This window comes from Jaculus jaculus, chromosome 1 (genome assembly GCF_020740685.1).
Source record: "Jaculus jaculus isolate mJacJac1 chromosome 1, mJacJac1.mat.Y.cur, whole genome shotgun sequence".
In the NCBI taxonomy this organism is placed as follows: domain Eukaryota; kingdom Metazoa; phylum Chordata; class Mammalia; order Rodentia; family Dipodidae; genus Jaculus; species Jaculus jaculus.
The window spans coordinates 104,080,795-104,103,839 of NC_059102.1; the positions used below are offsets into that span (position 1 = coordinate 104,080,795).

The 23,045-nt window shown below is 41.9% G+C and overlaps 1 protein-coding gene across 1 annotated transcript in view; it reads left to right on the top strand.

The window, feature by feature from the left end:
- LOC123463514 overlaps positions 1-23,045 on the top strand; it is a 132,122-nt gene that overhangs the window by 36,304 nt on the left and 72,773 nt on the right. Inside the window, exons 2-4 of the mRNA XM_045159524.1 lie at positions 13,482-13,511; positions 19,590-19,689; positions 22,564-22,681. Of these exons, the coding sequence (XP_045015459.1) occupies positions 13,482-13,511; positions 19,590-19,689; positions 22,564-22,681 (248 nt within the window). The remainder of the gene's footprint in view (positions 1-13,481; positions 13,512-19,589; positions 19,690-22,563; positions 22,682-23,045) is intronic.

The following is a 23,045-nucleotide window of genomic DNA, read 5'->3' on the forward strand; positions in this document are numbered from 1 at the left end:
AAAAATGCTTGATAGGGCTGGATATCTTAGTGCTTGCCTGCAATGCCTAAGGACTCTGGTTTGATTCTTCAGCATCCCCATAAAGCCAGATGTTCAGAGCAGCAGAGCAGCCTATGTATCTGGAGTTCATTCACAATATAGAGGCCCTCGCATACCCATTTTTTTCTCTCTCTCTGCTTGCAAATAAATTAAAAAAAAGTTTGATAAATATTCCATAAGACTGTTGTCAGGGTTAAGTGTTCTTTTTAATAGCCACTGAAATAAAGAGGGCTTCAGAGAAGTCTTATTTGATATTGTTTATTTACTTTTTTAAAAAAATATTTTTTGTTCATTTTTATTTATTTGAGAGTAACAGAGAGAGAGGGAGAGAAAGAGACAGAGAGAGAGAGAATGGGCGTGTCAGGGCTTCCAGCCACTGCAAATGAACTCCAGTCATGTGCGCCCCCTAGTGCATCTGGCTAATGTGGGTCCTGGGGAATCGAGCCTCGAACTGGGGTCCTTAGGCTTCATAGGCAAGCGCTTAACCGCTAAGCCATCTCTCCAGCCCTGTTTATTTCCTTTTAATTAATATTATTTTGCAGTGCTATAGATTGAACCCTAGGGCCTTGCATATCCTAGGCAGGTCCTTTGCCACTAAGCTATATCCAGAGGCTTTACTTATTTATTTATTTATTTATTTATTTATTTATTTATTTAAAATATTTTATTTATTTATTTGAGAGTGACAGAGACAGAGAGAAAGACAGATAGAGGGAGAGAGAGAATGGGCGCGCCAGGGCTTCCAGCCTCTGCAAACGAACTCCAGACGCATGCACCCCCTTGTGCATCTGGCTAACGTGGGACCTGGGGAACCGAGCCTCGAACCGGGGTCCTTAGGCTTCACAGGCGAGCGCTTAACCGCTAAGCCATCTCTCCAGCCCTTACTTATTTATTTTTAAAAGTACTTATATTTTTGGGCTGAAGATATGACCTAGTGGCTAAGGTACTTACCTGCGAAGCTTAAGGCCACATGTTCTTCTCAACAGTTCCCGTGTAAGCCAGGCGCACAGTGACGGCAGTGCTCAGTGTCACACATACGCACAAGTTGTCCACCTGTCTGGAGTTTGATTGCAGTGGCTGGAGGCCCTTGCACGCCAATTCAGCACCTCCCCCAGTCTCATTAAAAAAAGGCCAGCCAGATATGGTGGCACATGCCTTTAATCCCAGTACTCGGGAGGTAGAGTTAGGAGGATTGCTGTGAGTTTGAGGCCACTCTGAGACTACATAGTGAATCCTGAGACTACATAGTGAATCTCAGGTCAGCGTGAACTACAGGGAGACCCTACCTCAAAAATAAACAAACGCTGGGTGTGGTGGTGCATGTCTTTTAATCCTAGCACTTGGTGAGTTCAAGGTCACCCTGAGACTACATAGTGAATTCCCGATCAGCCTGGGCTAGAGTGAAACCCTACTCAAGAAAACAGAACAAACAAACAAACAAACAAAAAAAGGTCAGTTTGTTGGGGTTGCCTCAAAAAAATTATACTTTTCTTTGGAGAGAGCGAGAATGAGAATTAATATAAATATGAAGGGCATGCCAGGGCTTCCTGCCACTGCAAACATACTCCAGGTGCATGTACCACTCTGTGCATCTGGTTTTGCATGGAAATTGGGGAATTGAACCCAGGACATCAGGCTTTGCAAACAAGAACCTTTAACCACTAAGCCCTCTCTTTAGCTCCCCTTTATTCTCTTTTTTAAAAATGTTTCAGGCTGGGTGTGGTGGCGCATGCCTTTAATCCCAGCACTGGGGAGGCAGAGATAGGAGGATTGCCATGAGTTGGAGGCCACCCTGAGACTACATAGTGAATTCCAGGTCAGCCTGGGCTAGAGTGAGACCCTACCTCGAAAAACCAAAAAAAAAAAAAAAAAAAAAAAAGTTTCATTTTTATTTGTTTGTTTGAGACAGAGAAAGAGGCAGATAGAGAGAATGAGCACACCAGGGCTTCTAGCCACTGCAAACTTCAGATGCCTGCATCACCATGTGCATCTCGTTTTTGTGGCTACTAGAGAATTAAACCTGGGTCCTTAGGATTCAAAGGCAATCACCTTAACTACTAAGCCATCCCTCCAGCCCCATTTTATTTTCTTTTGAAATAGGGTCTTACTAAATTGCCCAGGGTTGGCCTTTGCTTACTCTATAGCCTAGGTAGACCTTGAACTTTCAAACCTTCTTCCTCACACTAGCCTCCTGAGTGATTAAAGCATGTGTCTCTGACAGCACCTAACTCTCTATATATTTTGGTGTAGCTGGACTTAGTTGTGTTTTTACAGATTTAGTTTTTGTTTCCAGAATTTTAAGATAAAAAGTTTTTTCTCTTCATTAAAGTGTTACTGAGAGCCGGGCATGGTGGTGTACAACTTTAATCCCAGCACTCAGGAGGCAGAGGGTAGGAGGATCGCTGAGAGTTCAAGGCCACCCTGAGACTACATAGTTAATTCCAGGCTAGCCTGGACCAGAGTGAGACCCTACCTCGAAAAACCAAAAAAAAAAAAAAAAAAAAAAAGAAAGAAAAGTTACTGAGTATTGAATACTCACCTGGCTTGAATATTCCTTTTAAGAATTATTTTGAGACGTAGTTGCATGTAGCCCAGATTAGCTTCAAACTCATTGTGTGGCCAAAAATAACCCTGAACTCACTTTTTCTTCTACTTCACGAGTACTGGCATTATGGCAGTGTACTACCAAACTTCCCTTTAGTTTATGCTGTATACCATCACTGGAGCTAGAATCACTTTTGTCAAACAGGAGTTTGATCATGTTACTGCTTTGCTTTGCTTAGAAAAATAAAAGTCTCAGGATTGGGCTAGGGAGAGATGGCTCAGGGTAAAGCACTTGCCATGCAAGCATGAGGACCTGGATTTGGATTCTTAGAGCCCATGTAAAGCCTCACATGTCAGTGCCTGTCTATAATCCCAGTGCTTGCAGTGGGAGGAAGAATCACTGGAAGCTTGTGGGCCAGCTAACATGGCAAACACAGCAGTACGTAATAAAGAACTCTGCCTCAAATAAGGTGGGAGGTAAGGACTGACACTCTAGGTTGGTTTCTCACCTCCACATGTGTGCTGTGGCACACACCTGCCAGTAGTAATGAATACACAGAGATTAAACAGTTACTGTAAAGGCCGGGTGTGGTGGCACATGCCTTTAATCCTAGCACTCGGGAGGCAGAGGTAGGAGGATTGCTGTGAGTTTGAGGCCAGCGTAGAACTGTGGAGTGGATTCCAGGTCAGTCTGGGCTACAGTGAGACCCTACCTTAAAGAAAAATAATAAAACCTTGATTTTTAAGTTCCTTAGCTTGGTTTACAAAGCCTTTCATAGTTGTTTTAAGATTTCTCCTCAGCTCTTGCCATTTTTAAATTGCTATTCTTTCAGTTCCAACATTAGTCAAATTACCAGTGGTTCCCCAAATAAACTTTTCTGAGGATATATGAAGTGTAGAACTATGAAAACACAAAAAGCCTCACAACTAGGTTTCTTGGGAAAGCAAGACTTGGGCCCTTAGAATAGAGGGAGCTTAATTTGGAAGCTAAATCATTGTCTGGGATCAAGTGCAATTAACAGGCAATCTTCATTTTGTTTTTTTCTTTCTTTCTGCCTTTCTTTATTTTTCTTTTGCTCTCTTTTTAATTTTCCTCAATTTTTATTAACCTTTTCCATGATTATAAAAAATATCCTATGGTAATACCGTCCCTCCCCTTACTTTCCCCGTTGAATTTCCATTCTCCATCATATCTCCTCCCCATCTCAATCAGTCTCTCTTTTATTTTGATGTAATGATCTTTTCCTCTTCTTATGATGGTCTTGTGTAGGTAGTGTCAAGCACTATGAGGTCATGGATATCCAGGCCATTTTATGTCTGGAGGGAGCACGTTGCAAGGAGTCCTGCCCTTCCTTTGGCTCTTACATTCTTTCCTCCACCTCTTCCGCATTAGACCCTGAGCCTTTGAAGGTGTGATCGAGATGTTAGTCAGTACTCCAGTCACTTCTTTCCAGCACTATGATACCTTCTGAGTCGTCCCAAGGTCACTGCCATCTGAAAAGAGAAGATTCTCTACCCAAAGTGAGAGTAGCATTAATATAAGGGTATAAATATTAAGAGAAGTGCTTACTGGGCAGTTTGATAAGCATAGTATAAACATTTTCCCAGACATCAGCAGATGTTACACCCCTGGGGCTCATGACTACCCCTGTTTTAAGTTTTCAGTATCAGGGATATATTCCCTCCCATGGAGCAGGCCTCCAGTCCAGTTGGAGGGCAATTGGTTTCCACCATGATAGACATGCCACTATTGCACCCATTGGCTCATTCGGCCTGGCTGACCAATGATAAGGCTTGCAGTGTCCACTGTTGAGTATCTTCACTGGTGGTTTCTCTTTCTCCTGTTGAACTACATGTAGAATGGCTTCTTCCAGCTTTCTGTCAGTTGGTCTACATGGAGGAGGTTATCAGCTCAGTCCCACTGGGATTTCTCAGTGGCCTTGCAGCCCAAGTATATGGAGTCTGTCCGTCTGTCGTCCTCCCTCCCTCCCTCCCTCCCTCCCTCCCTCCCTCCCTCCCTCCCTCCCTCCCTCCTTTCTTTCTTTCTTTCTTTCTTTCTCTCCTTCCTTCCTTCCTTCCTTCCTTCCTTCCTTCCTTCCTTCCTTCCTTCCTTCCTTCCTTCCTTCCTTCCTTCCTTCCTTCCTTCCTTCCTTCCTTCCTTCCTTCCTTCCTTCCTTCCTTCCTACTTACTTACTTAAAAAGCAAACAGAGAGAGAGACACACATACAAAATGGGCATGCCAGGGCCTCCAGCCACTGTAAACGAACTCCAGATGCATGTGCCACTTTGTGCATCTGGCTGTATGTGGGTTTTGGGGAATTGAACCTGGGTTCTTTGGTTTTGCCAGCAGGCCCCTTAACCACTGAGCCATCTCTCCAGCCCTCTTTTTCTTCTGAGGTAGGGTTTCCTTATAGCCCAGGCTGACCTGGAACTCACTTTGTAACCGCAGGCTAACCTCAAACTACCTCAGTCTCCCAAGTCTAAGATTAAAGGAGCATGCTACTACGTCTGGCTTATTGTGTGTTTTTTTGAGACAGTTTCACTCTGTAACCCAAGTTAACCTGAAACTCAAATTGTCCTTGAGCTTGAGACATTACTCCTGTCTTAGCTTCCTAAGTGCTGAAATTACAGGTGTGAGAACCCATACCTGGCATAACAACTGCTCTTGTTTACCTCTTTAACTTGAGAAGTTTGTCAGTATATAGCATTTTAAGTGTTTTGCTTTTCTCTTTAACTTTTTTTCTTCTTTTGCTCATACTCCTAATTTTCAAACTTGTTCATTTTACTCATAGTTCTCTCCTTTAAGTTAGTTGCTGATTGATTTATTGATTTAGTTTGTCACTTTTCATCTATATCCTTTTTTTTGGCATAGCATTTCTTTCAGAACACTGGTTGAGCTGCTGTGCTTGCTAGCTAGCCTTGGGTCTAATGATCACTCTTGATTAATTAAAGATAGTGGTGGGAGACAGGAGGGTGGGTGTAGAGATCCTCAGATACATGAAGAAATTCATTGTGCTACTTTCTTTGGCTCAGGACTAATAATAGGATATTTGTTTTAGCAAGGCACCTAGATTGTAATGAATACCCCCCCCCCCCCAGGTCTTTAGTCTCAGGCTGGCCTGGAAATCACAGTGGTCCTCCTATCTCCAGTGTGCTGGGATTAAAGTTGTGCACCACTCCTTTTTATTTATTTGGGATGGGGGGGAGGGAAGGAGGGAGGGGAGTATGAGAATATGGGTGTGCCAAGGCCTCTAGCCACTGCAAACTCCAGATGCATGTTCCACCTTGTGCATCTAGTTTTCATAGGTATTGGGAAATTGAACCTGGGTCTTTACGCTTCACTGGTAGTCGCATTAACTGCTAAGCCATCTCTCCAGCCCCTGGAGCTGCCTTTTTACATGTGAGTGGCAGCTTGTTGGGCATAGGATTCCTGGATTGCAACATTTTGCTGTTAGGCAAAGTCTACAGATGGTGATTTTACTAGAATATTTAAAATTCTTTCATCAGTCTTATCTGGCACCATTTTTCTTCACATCTGATTTTATTTATTTACATATATATATAAATGTTTTTTGAGGTAGGGTTTCACTGTAGTTCAGGCTGACCTGGAATTCACTATGTAGTCTCAGGGTGGCCTCAAATTTATGGTGCTTCTCCTACCTCTGCCTCCTGAGTACTGGGATTAAAGGTATACTCCACCACTCCCGGCTGATCTTTTGAGGTAGGATCTCATGCTAGTCCAGGCTGACCTGGAATTCACTGTGTAGTCTCAGGGTGGCCTTGGACTCACAGGGATCCTCCTACCTCTGTCTCTCGAGTGCTGGGATTAAATGGGTCCTCCACTTTGCCATTTTCCTTATTTACTTATTTTTTTGAAGCAAGCCCAACAGACTGGCTTTTTTTTTTTTAATGAGAGAGAGAATTAGCGCTCCAGGGCCTCCAGCCACTGCAGTCGAACTCCAGACATGTGCACCCCCATGTGTGCATGCTTGTGTCACTGTGTGTCTGGCTTATGTGGGACCTGGAGAGTCAAACATGAGTTCTCAGGCTTTGTAGGCAAGTGCCTTAATCGCTCAGCCATCTCTCTAGCCCCTTTCTTTTTGTGAAACTCATTATGTTGTCTAAGCTGCTCTTAAATTGGTGAGCTCAAAGGTCCTCTCATCTCAGCTTCCTGAGTAGCTGGGGCTGTTACTACTTATATTTATATGTACACACACATACATACATATATACACATACATATATATATATGTATATACACACACATATACATTTATATATATGTGTGTATGTGTGTGTATATATATATCACACAGGTTTTTCTCTCATGTTTAGCTTAGCATTGTCATATTATTGAGCTTCCTTTTTTATTTTTCATTTATGTATTTTGTGTTGGGAGCTAAACCCAGGGCCTCAAGCTTGCTTGGCAAGTGCTATACCACTAAGCTGAGTTACATTCCTACCCCTTCATCCCTTTTAATTGTTGTCTGTCTCTTAGCAGGCCACCTTATTTAAGACATTTTAAAAAATATTTTTATTTACTAGTGAGGGAGAGGAGGAATGGTAGGGAAAGAATAAGAATGGCAGGGCCTCTAAGCCACTGCCAAGGAACTCCAGGTACATGTACCACCATGTGCATTTGGCTTATGTGGGTTCTGGGGAGTCAAACCTGGGTCCTTAGGCTTCACAGGCAAGTACCTTACCTGCTTAGCTGTCTCTCCAGCCCTATTTAAGGTTTTTGTTTGTTCTTTAATCTTTTTGTATCTGTGATCTCCTTCCCCCTTTATTTTTTTATTTGTGTTTTTTTTTAAATTTTTATTGACAGCTTCCATCTAAATAGACAGAACATCATGATCATAGTCCTTTCCTACTGAGTGCTAGGATTAAAGGCGTGTGTTACCATGATCGGCCAGTGTTCAGTTTTGATAGAGTTGTTACAGGAGGGGCCAGGAAGAGGATGTCTTGGTAGCCAGTCTGCCTCTTGGGGTCAATTGACTGTCTCACAGTTATGCATTGTTATATTCAAATATTTGGTAACTGTGAAACCATAATACAACAGAATATACCAATTTATAATTGTAACAGTGTTTAATGTTGGTGCCAGATTGAAAACAAGGTAGTGGGATTTTATATGCTTCCCACTTTTTAAAAAAATATTTATTTTTATTTATTTAGATAAGATTCTTTCCTCAGTCTTATCTGGTACCATTTTTCTTCACATCTGATAATTAATATATATATATATACTTATATATATAATATATATAAATGTTTTTTGAGGTAGGGTTTCGCTCTAGTTCAGGCTGACCTGGAATTCACTATGTAGTCTCAGGGTGGCCTCAAATTTATGGTGCTTCTCTTACCTCTGCCTCCTGAGTACTGGGATTAAAGGTGTGCTCCACCACTCCCGGCTGATCTTTTGAGGTAGGATCTCTGCAGGCAGAGCAAGAGAGAGAAAATGGGTGTGCCAGGGCCTCTAGCCACTGCAAATGAACTCTAGATGCATGTGCCACCTTGTGCATCTGGTTTACATGGAGCCTGAAGAATTGAACCTAGATCCTTGTGCTTCACAGGCAAGCGCGCCTTAACTGCTAAGCCATCTCTCCAGCTTATGCTTCCCACTTTTTTTTTTTTTTTTGGTTTTTCGAGGTAGGGTCTCACTCTGGTCCAGGCTGACCTGGAATCGACTATAGTCTCAGGGTGGCCTTGAACTCATGGTGATCCTCCTACCTCTGCCTCCTGAGTGCTGGGATTAAAGGCGTGCACCACCACGCCGGGCTATGCTTCCCACTTTTAAAGATGTTACTTGCAGATAAAAAGGAACAGTTAGTTACTGTATTTACATGGTATACTTCTTTTTTGTTTATTTTTATTTATTTATTTGAGAGCGACAGGGAACACCAGGTCTTCCAGCCACTGCAAAATGAACTCCAGATGCATGCGCCCCCTTGTGCATCTGGTTAATGTGGGTCCTGGGGAATTGAGCCTCAAACCAGGGTCCTTAGGATTCATAGGCAAGCGTTTAACCACTAAGCCATCTTTCCAGCACACATGATATACTTTTAAAAGCTAGATTCTGAAGCAGGAGGGTTACAAACAAGGGAACTAATGCCACAAAGCTTTGGAAATTGTCTCATGTGTACAACAGGAGAGAACATGACAGGTTAGCCATTCCCTGTGCCTAGAGAACCAGGTCACTGGCTGCGGAATCAGTTTGAATAGGATTATTTCCTATAATCTCAAGGGTGCCTGTAGTAGATTTGGTTCTATAGTAAGTAAGGTCAGAGAAACTCAGGAGCTAAAATTAAAATTTTTGAGGGATAAGTGCAGTTCTTTTATATTTTGTTATTTCTACCTTTACTTGCAAGGAAGTCCTTTGCCTGGTTCTTCTTTCTTTAGCCCCATCTCAGAGTTATCATATGAGCTGTGGTCTTAAAAGAGCCTAGATGGTCTAGGACTTCCTTACTTTCCTACATATATTTTCTCCTTTTTTTCCCCTTTAATTTACATTTTAACATATAATAGTGATGACAAAAAGATTTGTGCTACAGCTCCTCATAGCTTTAACAATGTTAACACTACTTTAATTTGGTTAGACAGGCCCAGCGTGGTGGTGCATGCCTTTAATCCCAGCACTTGGGAGGCTGAGGTAGGAGGATCACTGAGAGCTCAAGGCCACCCTGAGACTACATAGTGAATTCCAGGTCAGCCTGGGCTAGGGTGAGACCCTATCTTGAAAAACAAACAAACAAAACCCCACCAAAAAAAAAAAAAAAAAAAAATTTGGTTAGACAGGGGTGGAGAGATTGCTTAGTGGTTAAGGTGCTTGCCTGTGAAACCTAAGGACCCATCATGTTTAGTTCCCTAGTAGCCACGTAAGCCAGATGCACATGGTGATGCATGAATCTGGAGTTTGTTTACAGTGGCTAGTGGCCCTGGCGCACCCATTCTATTTCTCAAATAAGTAAATAAAAATAAAATATTTAAATTGGTTAGATGGCAAGTTTGTTGGTCAATCTGTTTTTTTTTTTTTTTGCCCTTAAAATATGTATATTAGAAAGCTTGTAAAAATTCAGGCTAAGAAGGCAATTCGGAGTTTCAAGTTTTATCACCCATAAGCAAGTTCAATCTGTTATTTTTGACAGTATTGAGGAATAGTTGATAGTGAGTGAACCATATACTATCTTCTTTTTTTTTTTTTTGGAGATAAGGTCTTATATAACCTAAGGTGTCCTTGAAGTGGTTATTAGCTGAAGATAACCTTGAAATCCTCATCCTCCTGCCTCTAGCTCCTGATTGCTGAGATTTTAGGCGCATACCACCGTACTTGGCTCTTGTTATCTTCTTACTGCTTTTTCACTTTCTTTTTTCTTCTTGGTGGTTTTGAGAGAGCCTTTAGCCTTAGCCTACAGAGTGCTGGACTTATAGGAGTGTGCTACCATACTTGGTTTTCTCTCCATTATCCTACTGAAAATGCCAACTGCAGCTTATTTTAAATTATATTCCTATTGTTCTATCATTGAAGCTGTTCTTCCCTCCTCCCTCTCTCTCTTCTTCTCTTTTAGGTATTTATGTAGACATTTTGAGAGGATCTTATATAGAGGAAGTTGAACTCCTGATTTTTCTGCCTTCACTCCTTAGGGCTTGGATGACAGGCAAGTGTCAGCAAGCCTGGTTGAGATGTGTACTTTTTCCACATTTATGAAAAAGTCTCTTTGGGAAAAGGATTTGAATTGACATGTGACTACAAGGATACTTAATGCAATAAAAAGGTATTGATTGTAGTAGCAAATGCTGGCTGAAAATGGAGGTGGCCTTTTGAAAGGTACTGAATGACCTATGCTTTGGAAGTACTAACTAGGGCTAGCTGTCCATTAAGGCAAGACTTTCATTTTGTCATGTAGGGTATGGAGAATGGCAGTGCCAACTTTAACTGTCCTTTCTAGGCATTGTGCTATGCTTTGCCCTCTCCCCCCACCCTTGGTACTTCACATCCATCTTCATGGCCTGATATTTGGTGATTTCTGGATTTTAAATATTCTTCCACAACTCTCCCCACTTTTTTCTCTCTCAATTTTTATTAAAATTTTCCATGATTATAAAAAATAACTCATGGGCTGGAGAGATGGCTTAGCGGTTAAATGCTTGCCTGTGAAGCCTAAGGACCTCGGTTCGAGGCTCGGTTCCCCAGGTCCCATGTTCGCCAGATGCACAAGGGGGCACACGCGTCTGAAGTTCGTTTGCAGAGGCTGGAAGCCCTGGCGCACCCATTCTCTCTCTCTCCCTCTATCTGTCCTTCTCTCTGTGTCTGTCACTCTCAAATAAATAAATAAAAATTAAAAAAAAATAACTCATGGTAATACCCTCCCTCCCCCCACTTTCCCTTTTGAAATTCCATTCTCCATCATATCCCCTCCCCATCTCAATCAGTCTCTCTTTTATTTTTTCCTTCTTTCTTTCTTTCTTTCTTTCTTTCTTTCTTTCTTTCTTTCTTTCTTTCTTTCTTTCTTTCTTCTTATTATTATTTTTTTGGTTTTTCGAGGTAGGGTCTCACTCTAGCTCAGGCTAACCTGGAATTCACTCTGTAGTCTCAGGGTGGCCTTGAACTCATGACAATCTTCCTACCTCTGCCTCCCGAGTGCTGGGATCTCTTTTATTTTGATGTCATGTTTTTTTTCTCCTCTTATGATGGTCTTGTGTAGGTAGTGTCAGGCACAGTGAGGTCATGGGTATCCAGGCCATTCTATGTCTGGAGGGAGCACGCTGTAAGGAGTCCTATCCTTCCTGTGGCTCTTACATTCTTTCTGCCATCTCTTCCGCATTAGACCCTGAGCCTTTGAAGGTGTGATTGTTACTCCAGTCACTTCTTTCCAGCACTATGATACCTTCTGTGTCGTCCCAAGGTCACTGCCATCTGAAAAGAGAAGATTCTCTACCCAAAGTGAGAGTAGCATTAATATAAGGGTATAAATATTAAGAGAAGTGCTTACTGGGCAGTTTGATAAGCATAGTATAAACATTTTCCCAGACATTAGCAGATGTTATACCCCTGGGGTTCATGACTACCCCTGTTTTAAGTTTTCAGTATCAGGGGATGTATTCCCTCTCATGGAGCAGGCCTCCAGTCCAGTTGGAGGGCAGTTGGTTTCTACCATGACAGATGTGCCACTATTGCACCAGTTGGCTCATTTGGCCAGGCTGGCCTATTATATGGCTTGCAGTGTCCACTGTTGAATATCTTCACTGGTGGTATCTCTTTCTCCCATTGAACTACATGCAGAATGGCTTCTTCCAGCTTTCTGTCAGCTGGTCTACATGGAGGAGGTTATCAGCTCGGTTCCAGCAGGATTTCTTGGTGGCCTTGAAGCCCATGTATGCCCCCACTTTTTTTTGGAGATTAAGTCTTAATACTGTAGCCCAGGATGGCCTCAAACTCAAAGCCCTCCTCCTGCACAGCCTCCAGAGTGCTGGGATTCCAGAGGTGAGCTACCATACCCAGTTCTGACTGTTTTCTAGCGTGTGTAGGCCCTAACCTTTCCTAGGATCTGTGTTTGAAGTCCCACTTTATGACATTTCTTGTGAAACTCTCTCATCATCTTGTGATCATTGACTGGAGTCCTTTTCCTTTACTAACATTTAGGGCTGCAAAGATGGCTCAGTGTGGGTAAAGTGCTTGCTGTACAAGCAAGGAGGACCTGAATTCAGATTCTCATGTAAAGCCATGTGTCATGGTGCACACCTCTAATTCCAGCATTGGGGTGGCAGAGACAGGCTCACTGAGAGATCTTGTCTCACAGAATAAGGTGGAGAGCGGTAGAAGAGGACATCTGAAGTCAACCACCGTGTCTTCACATGCATGCATGTGCATACACAAACACACACTCACACCATACACATACACTGAACAAATAAACTTCAAGATGGGAGTGATGGTGCACACCTTTAATCCCAGCACTTGGGAGGCAGAGGTAGGAGGATCACTGTGAGTTTGAGGCCAACCTGAGACTAAATAATGAATTCCAGGTCAGCCTGGTCCAAAGGTGAGGTGAGATCCTACCTCGAAAAACAAAAAAGCAAAAAACAAACAAACAAAAAAATCCCAAAATTAACTTTACATACATAAACAGATAAAACCCAGGTCCTCATCTATGCTGGCTAAGTGTTCTACTACTGTTACACTCACAGCTCTAAAGCTTTTATTTGGTTTATTAAATACTTTCTTTTAAAATAATAATAATAACAACATTATTATTATTTTCTTTGCTTTTTTAGGTAGAGTCTCGCTGTAGCCTAGTCTGACCTGGAGTTCAGTATGTAGTCGGGAGGCCTCAAACTCACGGTGGTCCTCCTACCTCTGCCTCCTAAGTGCTGGGATTAAAGGCGTGTGCCACCATGCCCAGCATGATTCCTTTTAAATAAGAATTTGTAATTTAAACCTTAGAAGATAGTGGGGCAGTGGTAGCACACACCTTTAATCCCAGTACTCGGGAGGCAGAGGTAGGAGGATTGCCCTGAGTTCGAGGCCACCCTGAGACTACATAGTGAATTCCAGGTCAGCCTGGGCTACAGTGAGACCCTACTCAAAAAAAAAAAAAAATACAAATAAACTTTTGAAGATATCTGACATCAAACTGATGGTCTGTCTCAGAGATGATGTGGCTTTGTATTTTTTTAACCTTACTTGTCATAAGGCTTGAACAGATATGTTCATTGGGTATGAGATTAGACTTGGTGACAATGAAGAGTTCTTTGACCAGAAGTCCTAGTTTCTTCTCTGAAGATTTAGACTTAATTTACCTACTCCTACCCCTACTATTGGCACATAGCAGGTCTAAGAAATGTTGCTTCAGGAAAATGAATTAAAAAGAATCTTCATGATGTCTTTTTTTCTCTTGCAGTTAAAAGAGCCAAATTCCAGGGTTCACCAGGTAAGTCTAGCTTTCTCTTGTTGTGCCCCTTCACCCTCCGTGCTATGATGTAAGACAATTTTTTCAAGAAAATCATCAGTTGTAAGCTGAGCATGGCACACTCTCCTGTAGTCCTCGCACTTGAGAGGCTGAGGTGAGAGGATTGCAAGTTCCAGGCTAGCCTAGGCTGTTTAAAATATGATTAAGTTCAGGCTCGGAGTGGTGGTACATGCCTCTTTAATCCCAGCATTCAGGAGGCAGAAGTAGGAGGATCACCATGAGTTCAAGGCCACCCTAAGTCTACAGAGTGAATTCTATCCAGGTCAGCCTGGGCTAGAGTGAGACCCTACCTCAGCCCCCCCCCCCCCCAAAAAAAGATTAATCATTGATTCACTAAATTAATTCATAAGATAGTAAGAGTTTTTGTGTGTATGTTTTTTCAGATCGGTTTTGGGTATATCCGTGTAGCTATAAATGAAGCATGCACACAGATGTGTGCAGCATGTCTTGCTGCATCACTGGCATATCATCAAAGTTGTTTTATGTTTGTACATATCTGGTTCTCTCTTTAAAGGTGCTGAGAAGAATTTTGCTATAGGTTTATGCCCAAGGTCCTTGCTAGATTAATGTTAACATTGTTTCCAATGACATGCTATCATAAACAAAAAATGTTGTATGCATTGATGATTGCCCAGTTCTGTAACCTTATCTAATATGCCAGAGTCTAGAAATAGAATTGTTGGATTAAAGCTATACATTTTTCAAATATTTGGTAGTTGCTGCTAAATTGTTCTTAAATTTAAAAAAAAAAATAGTCATTAGGTACTGTCAGTTCCTGCTAAATATACCAATGAGCTACATCCCAGTCCTATAAGTGGAAGGGCTTTTGTTTTCAAGTTCAATATTTTTATGTTTTCTTTCTTTCTTTCTTTCTTTCTTTCTTTCTTTTTTTTTTTTTGGTTTTTCTAGGTAGGGTTTCACTCTGGTCCAGGCTGACCTGGAATTAGCTATGTAGTTACAGGGTGGCCTCGAACTCACAGCGATCCTCCCACCTCTGCCTCCTAAATGATGGGATTAAAGGCGTGCGCCACACCTGGCTGTTTTTTGTTGTTGTTGTTGTTGTTTTTTTTTTTTGGTCTTTCAAGGTAGAGTCTCACTGTAGCTCAGACTGACCTGGAATTCATTTGTAGTCTCAGGGTAGTGGCTGTGTTTCATTACTTTTGAGACAGGGTCTCACATTGTCCAGGCTTGTCTCAGACTTCTTACACAGCCAAGGATGACCTCAAACTTCTGATTTTCCTGCCTCTTCCACATGCTGGATTACTGGTATGTGTCATCACTCCTAGTTTATGCACTGTTAGGGATCAAACCCAGGGTCTCATGCATACTAGCAAGCATTTTCCCAACTGGGCTATATCCCCAGCCCCCTTGTTTTTGAAACAAGGTCTTATTCTTTAGTTCAGGTTAGCTTGGAACTCACTGTGTAGCCCAGATTGGCCTCAGGTTTGCAGTAATACTCCTTCTTTAGCCTCTAGAAGCTGATATTTCAGGCATAAGCTGCCATGTCTTGCTGGAAGTTTTTACTAAATTATACTCAAACCAAAAAGTAAGCATTTATTTCCCAAATCATTAGATAATATGAAATTTTTAAAAAATGTAAATTTGCATTTCATTAGTTTTGAATAACAAGTTTAAAGATTTTGGTTACTGTTGGAGACTACAGAGTGAATTCCAGGTCAGCCTGTGCTAGAGACCTAACCTCGAACAAAAAAAAAAAAAGTGAGCGTGCTTGGGAACCAAAGAACACCTGGAAGACTAGATCGAGGTACAACAGGAACTAGGCAGTTTCTGGATCTTCTCTTTTTTGCACTGGCTTTGAGGAGCAATTCTCTCTTTTTGAGGATGTTCTCTGGTCTTACTTCTTTCTTAGGTACCCCCCTCCCGCCTATCCATCTTGTACAAAATTTGTGGTAGCTACTCCAATGGAATGTGTAAGCCTTTCCTTCTAGCTTTACTTAGTACTAACCACCAGGTGTCAATATTTCTCTGCCCTGTCTGTGCGCCCCCTCCCCCACCCCAGATTCAAATCTTTTGAGAGGGAATCCTCTTGGCCTCAGCTTTTGAACAGCCCATGGATTCGCTATATTTGGGTATATCGACGTTTGGCCTGTCAGCTCTGTGTGATTGCATATGGTAGGAAGACACCAAGATAGGATTTGTTTTTCAGTGTTTTGAGACATGATCTCATGGGGCCTATGTTAGCCTTGAACACTTGTTTTGCAGCTGAGGCTGGTCTTTAGCTCCTGATTCTTCTGCCTTTCCTTCTCAAATGCTGGGATTACATTTGTGTAACGCCTAGCCTGGTCAAAGTTTAATTTCCTTTTACTTCTGTTATTGAGGATTGAACCTAAGGCCTCACTTAAAGTAGGCTACTATCTATCACTAAGCTATATCCCTAGCTCAAGACCATGATATATTTTAAAAATACATTTTGTTTTGTTTTGTTTTTTTGAGGTAGGGTCTCACTCTAGCTCAGGCTGACCTGGAATTCACTCTGTAGTCTCAGGGTGGCCTTGAACTCAGGCAATCCTCCTACCTCTGCCTCCCGAGTGCTGGGATTCCTCCTCCCTCCCTCCCTCCCAAGTGCTGGGATTAAAGGCATGTGCCACCAAGCCTGGCTCTCCTAAAATACATTTATTTACTTGAGAGATAAAAGTATAAATATCACACTGGGGCTTCTTGATGCTGTAAACAAACTCAAGACACATGCAGTACTTTGTGCATCTGGCTTTATGTGGATACTAGGGAATTGAACTCTGGCCCACAGGCTTTATAAGCAAGCACCTTTAACTGTTGTGTCATCTTTCCAGCCTAAGACCAAGATTTTATAAAACCTAAGTGAGGAGCTAGAAGTATAGCTTGGTTGTAGAACACTTGGCTAGCATGTGTGAATCCCTGAGTTTGATCCCAACCATCAGAAAATAAGTATAAAACAACCCCTCCAAACATAGCTTAGTGGCCTACTGTGTTACTATTGCTGGACATGGTGAGTATTCCTTTTACATGTGGGGTTTTACTTCACATGTATAGTATAATTATAAATTTTCTACTTCAGTAAGTATAATCTCTCTGCCACATACACACATGCATATATAATTAAATATTTTGCTTATTTCAAAACACAGAATGAGAGAGACAAAGAGGGGTTGCTCCAGGGCCTCCTGCTGCTGCAAATGAACACTCAATACTGGCTTTACGTGGGTGCTGGGGAATTGAACCCAGGTGGGCAGGCTTTGTGAGCAATCACCTTTAACTGCTGAACCCTTTTTCCAGCCCTTACATATTTTTTTGAGGTGATAGGCTCTTGCTAGGTTATCCAGGCTGGGTTCACACATGAGATCCTTCTGCCTCAGCCTCTGAGTGCTGGGATTACAGGCATGCAGTACCATGTCTGGCTAAAACTACATACTTTTTAAATTTCATTTTTTACATTTTTATTTATTTGAGAAAGAGGCAGATACATCTATGTTTATATCTAATCTTCTCTCTGGAGAACAGGTACCTCAGGGCCTGTAGCTACTGCAAACAAATATCAGATGCATGCACCACCTTGTGCATCTGGTTTACCTGGGTACTGGGGAATTGAACCTGGGTCCTTGGGCTTTGCATGTAAGCACCTTAACCACTAAGCTGTCTCTCTAGTCTTAAAACTACATACTTTAAAAACAATTTTTTATTAACATTTTCCATGATTATAAAAACAATCCCATACTTTTAAAATGATATTTTAACAATTTTCTATTTATTAGAGATGGTGATAGGATCAGTTTTTTTCACTTATCTAACATAGGTAATTATTTTTAGCAACATTTGGCAATTTGATGTGTTTATTTTTTCCTTTTATAAAATGATTAATTGCCTTACACAGAAAAGCAAACCCTCAGGCAAGGTGTTCTTGAGCCTGTAGTTCCAACACTTGGTAGGCTGAGTAGGCAGATCTTGATTTCTAAGTCAGCTTACATGACAGTGAATAGTCCAGCCTAGGCTACATATAATAGGGTGAGTGCAAAAATGCTGTGTTAAGCAGTGGATCAGTCTTCTGAGGTTTGACTTCAAGGCTGCTCCCTTTGTTTTGTACTCAATTTAACCTCTCAGAGAGCTTTTTTTTTTAAAAATTATTTATTTATTTATTTGAAGCGACAGACACAGAGAGAAAGACAGATAGAGGAAGAGAGAGAGAATGGGCGTGCCAGGGCTTCCAGCCTCTGCAAACGAACTCCAGACGCGTGCACCCCCCTTGTGCATCTGGCTAACGTGGGACCTGGGGAACTGAGCCTCGAACCGGGGTCCTTAGGCTTCACAGGCAAGCGCTTAACCGCTAAACCATCTCTCCAGCCCCTCTCAGAGAGCTTTTTAAAAAATATTTTTTATTTTTATTTATTTATTTGAGAGAGGGAGGGAAGGAAAGAGACAGACAGAGAGAGAGAGAGGGAGAGGGAGAGGAAGAGGTGCACCAGGGCTTCCAGCCACTGCAGATGAATTCCAGATGCATGCACCAGTTTGTGCATCTGCCTTACATGAGGAATCAAACCTGGGTCCTTTGGCTTTGCAGGCAAAGGCCTTAACTGCTAAGCCATCTCTCCAGCCCTCAGAGAGCTGCTTTACTCAACTCCAGAGTTTCTTTCTATGTAACTTGTGATTTAGGCCAAATAAACAGGATTTTCCCCTCAGCTGATATCCATATCAGTGGTTCTGTAGCTGTTCTGTATTTCTACATTTTATAAAATTTACAGAGCTAAGCTGGTTGTGGTGGCGCATGCCTTTAGTCCCAGCATTTGGGAGGCAGAAGTAGGAGGATTGCAGTGAGTTTGAGGCCTACCTGAGACTACATAGTGAATTCCAGGTCAGCCTAGGGCTAGAGTGAAACCTTATCTCAAACAACAACAACAACAATAAAATTACAGCTCTAGGGGCTGGAGAGATGGCTTAGAGGTTAAGGTGTTTGCTTGCAAAGCCTGGGGATCCAGGTTCGATTCTCTAGTACCCACATAAGCCAGATGCACAAGGTGGTGCATCCATCTGGAGCTTGCAGTGGCTAGAGGCCCTGACACTCCCATTCTCTCTCTCTCAAATAAACAAAAAATAAAAAAAATTAAAAAATTTACAGAGCTATCTAACAATTTATTGAGAAAGGATCTCTTGTAGTCCTGCTGGCTTCAAAATGATCTTGAATTCCAGTTTTTCTGCCTCCATCTCCTGAGTGCTGGGATTGCAGTGTGCACATGTTCATGCCTATCACCAAAATATTTTTCATAAAAATTGAATTATGATCCAGGTGTGGTAGCATACTTCTTTAATACCAACACTTGGGAGGCAGAGGCAGGCGGATCGCCAAGAGTTCGAGGCCACCCTGAGAGTACATAGTGAATTTAGGTCAGCCTGAGCTAGTGAGACCCTACCTTGAAAAACCAACAACAACAATAACAAAATTAAATTAGGTCTAGAGAGATGGCTCAGTAGTTAAAGTGCTTGCCTGCAATGCCTAATGACCTGGGTTCGATTTTCCAGTACCCACATAAAGCCAGATACACAAAGTGGTGCATGTGTCTGGAGTTTGTTCACAGAGGCAAGAGGCCCTGGCGCTCCATTCTCCCTCCCAATTCTGCTCCTTTTTCCTCTTCCTCTGTCTGTCTCTTTCTTCCTGAAAATAAGTAAATAAAAATTTGAATTAGGTTATGTATTTAATGATAACCTATAGTTTAAGAATTCTTTGCAACTCTTCCATACCTTGATTTGTACACTATATAGCTTGATTTTTTTTTTTAAGGTGTTTCAATGTAGGGTCTCACTCTAGCTCAGGCTGACTTGGAATTCACTATGTAGTCTTAGGGTGGCCTTGAACTCCCAGTAATTCTCCTACCTCTGGCTCCCAAGGGCTGGGATTAAAGGCTTGCATCACCATGCCTGGTTTATAGTTTAATTTTTATTGCACATTTAATACTTTAATTTGGATAGTACTTATTTGTAAGGGCTTTATGAAATTGGGTAACCATTTGGCTTCTAAGAGCTACATCTCTGTTTTGCATCTTTTTTCCAAAGATAAATTTAACACATATGTGACCTTGAAAGTACAGAATGTGAAGAGCACGACTGTTGCAGTTCGTGGTGACCAGCCTTCCTGGGAACAGGAATTTATGTTGTAAGTACTTTGCAGTAACATCTGCCTGCACATACCATAATCATTCTGCATTGATGAAAGAGGGAGAGAGAGACAGAGAGAATGGGCACGCCAGGACCTCCAGCCATTGCAAATGAACTCCAGATGCATGCATCCCCTTGTGCATCTGGCTAACATGGGTCCTGGGGAATCAAACCTGGGTCCTTTGGCTTTACAGGCAAATGCTTTAACCACTAAGCAATCCCTCCAGCCCCAAACAAAATAATTTTAATTTGGAGAAATATTTTGGTGAGTGGAAACTGTAAGCATAGATGAGAAAGTTGAAGGAGAGTCTCCATTCATCAAAGGAACTGGATCGTAACTTGGAGGGCAGCACATTAAAGAGGGGCAAGGAAACTAGGAAGGAATGAGCACAGAGGTAGATGGAGGGTTAGGAGATAGTGGTGTCACGTGTTTGAGATTGCTTTTATTTACTTACTATTTGTTATATTAGAGATGGAATCCAGTGTGTCACATGTTCTAGGCAAGCACTCTACTACTGAGCTACATACACTCCCTCTTCCTATGCCCCCATCAAGCTTATATAATCTCAGACCTTTTTGCTTCTGCCTGAATGCTTTTTATAAACCAGGTAAAGGAGTTGCCTTTCTGAAAGTGTTCTGGAAGCAAGTGCCTTTAACCACTGAGAAATCTCCCTAGTCCCCTGAAAGTGTTCTGTATATTCCATAGACAGGAGTTAGAGCAATGTTAGTATTAACAATTCAACCTACAAGACTATTGTCTGTGGGGTGGGGGGATTGTAGACAGGCCTGAAAGTAATGTCCTAACTACTTGGCTTCATTTTTTATGACACTACATTGGTTTAACCATCATTTTATCTCCAGTGGACAGGTAATATACTGACAATAATCCTCCCTCCCTGCCTCTTTCTCTTCCTTCATTTTCTAGCTTTATCGAGGTATGATTTGTATATAAATAAATAAATGAATGAACAAAATTAAAAAAAAAACTATACTGTACACAGTGGTAAGATTGCCCATATATTACCATGACCATATTCAAGGTAATAAATGTATTCATCGCTTTCAACAGCTTCCTTGAACTTTCTCTCTCAGTATTATGAACAATTAAGGGGCTAGGGAGATGGCTTAGCAAATAAAACATTTATTGTGGAAGTGTCAAGACCTGAGTTCAGATCCCCAGCACCCATGTAAAATGCTTGCTAGGAAACCACTTCACTATTGACCTATACAGCAGCCTCACAATATTTTGAGTGTGCAATGAATTTTTATTTTGTGAGAGTGAAAGAGCTAGAGAGAAAGAGAGAAAATGGGCGTACCAGGGCCTTCACCCACTGTGAATGAACTCCAGACACGCGTACCACCTTGTGTGCATGTGTGGCACTGTGTATCTCGTTTACGTGGGACCTGGATATTCAAATAGGAGTTCCTGGGCTTCACAGGCAAGTGCCTTAATTGCTAAGCCATCTTTCCAGCCTTAAGTTATTCTTTTTTAAAAAAAAAAACAATATTTTATCAGGCTGGAGACATAGCTTTGTAGTTAAGGCTCTTGCCTGCAAAGCCAAAGGACTCAGATTTGATTCCCTAGGACCCACATAAAGCCAGATGCACAATGTATCTGGAGTTCATTTGCAGTTTCTAGAGGCCCTGATAAGCTTATTCTCTTTCTCTCTGCACCCCCCCTCAAATAAATACTAAAATAAGATACTTATTTTCAAGCAGAGTCAGAGTAGAGAGATCAAGTGTGAGCATGCCAGGACCTCTAGCTACTGCAAACAAACTTCAGATGCATGGGCCACTTTGTGCATCTGGCTTTACATGGGTACTGGAGAATTGAACCTGGGCCATCAGACTTTGCAAGCAAGTGTCTTTGACCACTGATCCATCTCCTTAGCCCTACAATAACTATTTTTAACAATAGGTACTATTTATATAATAGGTATGTAGAATTTATTGACCTTGAATCAGTATAATAAATATATTTAGGGGCTAGGTCTATAGCTTTGTAGGTAGAGTGTTTACCCAGCACACATGAAGCCATGGGTTCAGTACCCAGCACTGAATAATACTGGATGTGGTAGTTAGTTCCTGTAGACCCAGCATTCAGGAAGTAGAGTCTGAAGGGTTATAAGTTTCAGGTCATTCTCACCTGTGTAGCAATTTTAGGGCCAGCCTGGACTACATGAGGTCTTTTTTTCCCCCTCCTGTCTCCATTCCATTTTTTAAAATTTATTTGAGGGGGGGGAGGGAGGGGGGAGGGAAAGAGAGGCAGTTAGAGAGAGAGAGAATGGGTACTCCAGGGCCTCCAGCTGCTGTAAATGAACTCCAGACGTATGCCTTGTGCATCTGGCTTATGTAGGTCTGGGGAAATTGAATCTGAGTCCTTTGGCTTTCCAGGCAAGCACCTTAATCACTAAGCCATCTCTGTAGCCCTTTTTATTTTTACTTTTTGACACACGGTTTCTCCTATGTAGCATAGGATGGCTTTGAATTTGTAATCCTTTGGCCTCAGCCTCCTGAGTGATAGGATTACAGGTATGTACAGTTCTGCTCAGCTATAAAAGCATTATTCTTTTTGTTTTTGTTTTGTTTTTTTGAGGTAGGACCTCACTCTGGCACAGACTGACCTGGAACTCACTTTGTAGTCCTAGGCTGGCTTCAGACTTACAGTGATCCTCTCACCTTTGCATCTGAGATGTCTAGTTTAAGAGCATTGTTTGTGGATACTTTCTTACCCAGGTGTCTAGGAACCTAAAGAATGGTTGTAGCATTCAGAGGCACTTAATTTTTCCACAGTTATAGAACATTAATGGGAAAGTGCCAGCAAAACAGGATATGCAGTAGTTTCTTTCATGTTTCTTCTTCTTTCCATTAGTGAGATCAGTCGTCTGGACCTTGGTTTAAGTGTGGAGGTATGGAACAAAGGACTGATCTGGGACACAATGATGGGGACTGTGTGGATTGCACTGAAGACTATTCGTCAGTCGGATGAGGTTAGTCAGTGCTTTGCTTGTTTGCTTTTCCTCATCTTAGTTCCACTGCAGCCGATACCATGAGTCCAGATTCCTCTGCTCCCCCCTTCCTTCCTTCCTTCCTTCCTTCCTTCCTTCCTTCCTTCCTTCCTTCCTTCCTTCCTTCCTTCCTTCCTTTTCATATTTTTATTTTATTTATTTGCGAGAGAGAGAGAAAGAGGGAGAGAGGAAGAGAGAGAGAATGGGCACACCAGGACCTCCAGCCACTGCAAACAAACTCCAGACACATACGCCCCCTTGTGCATTTGGTTTATGTGGGTCCTGGGGAATTGAACCAGGATCCTTTGGCTTTGCAGGCAAATGTCTTAACCGCTAAGCCATCTAT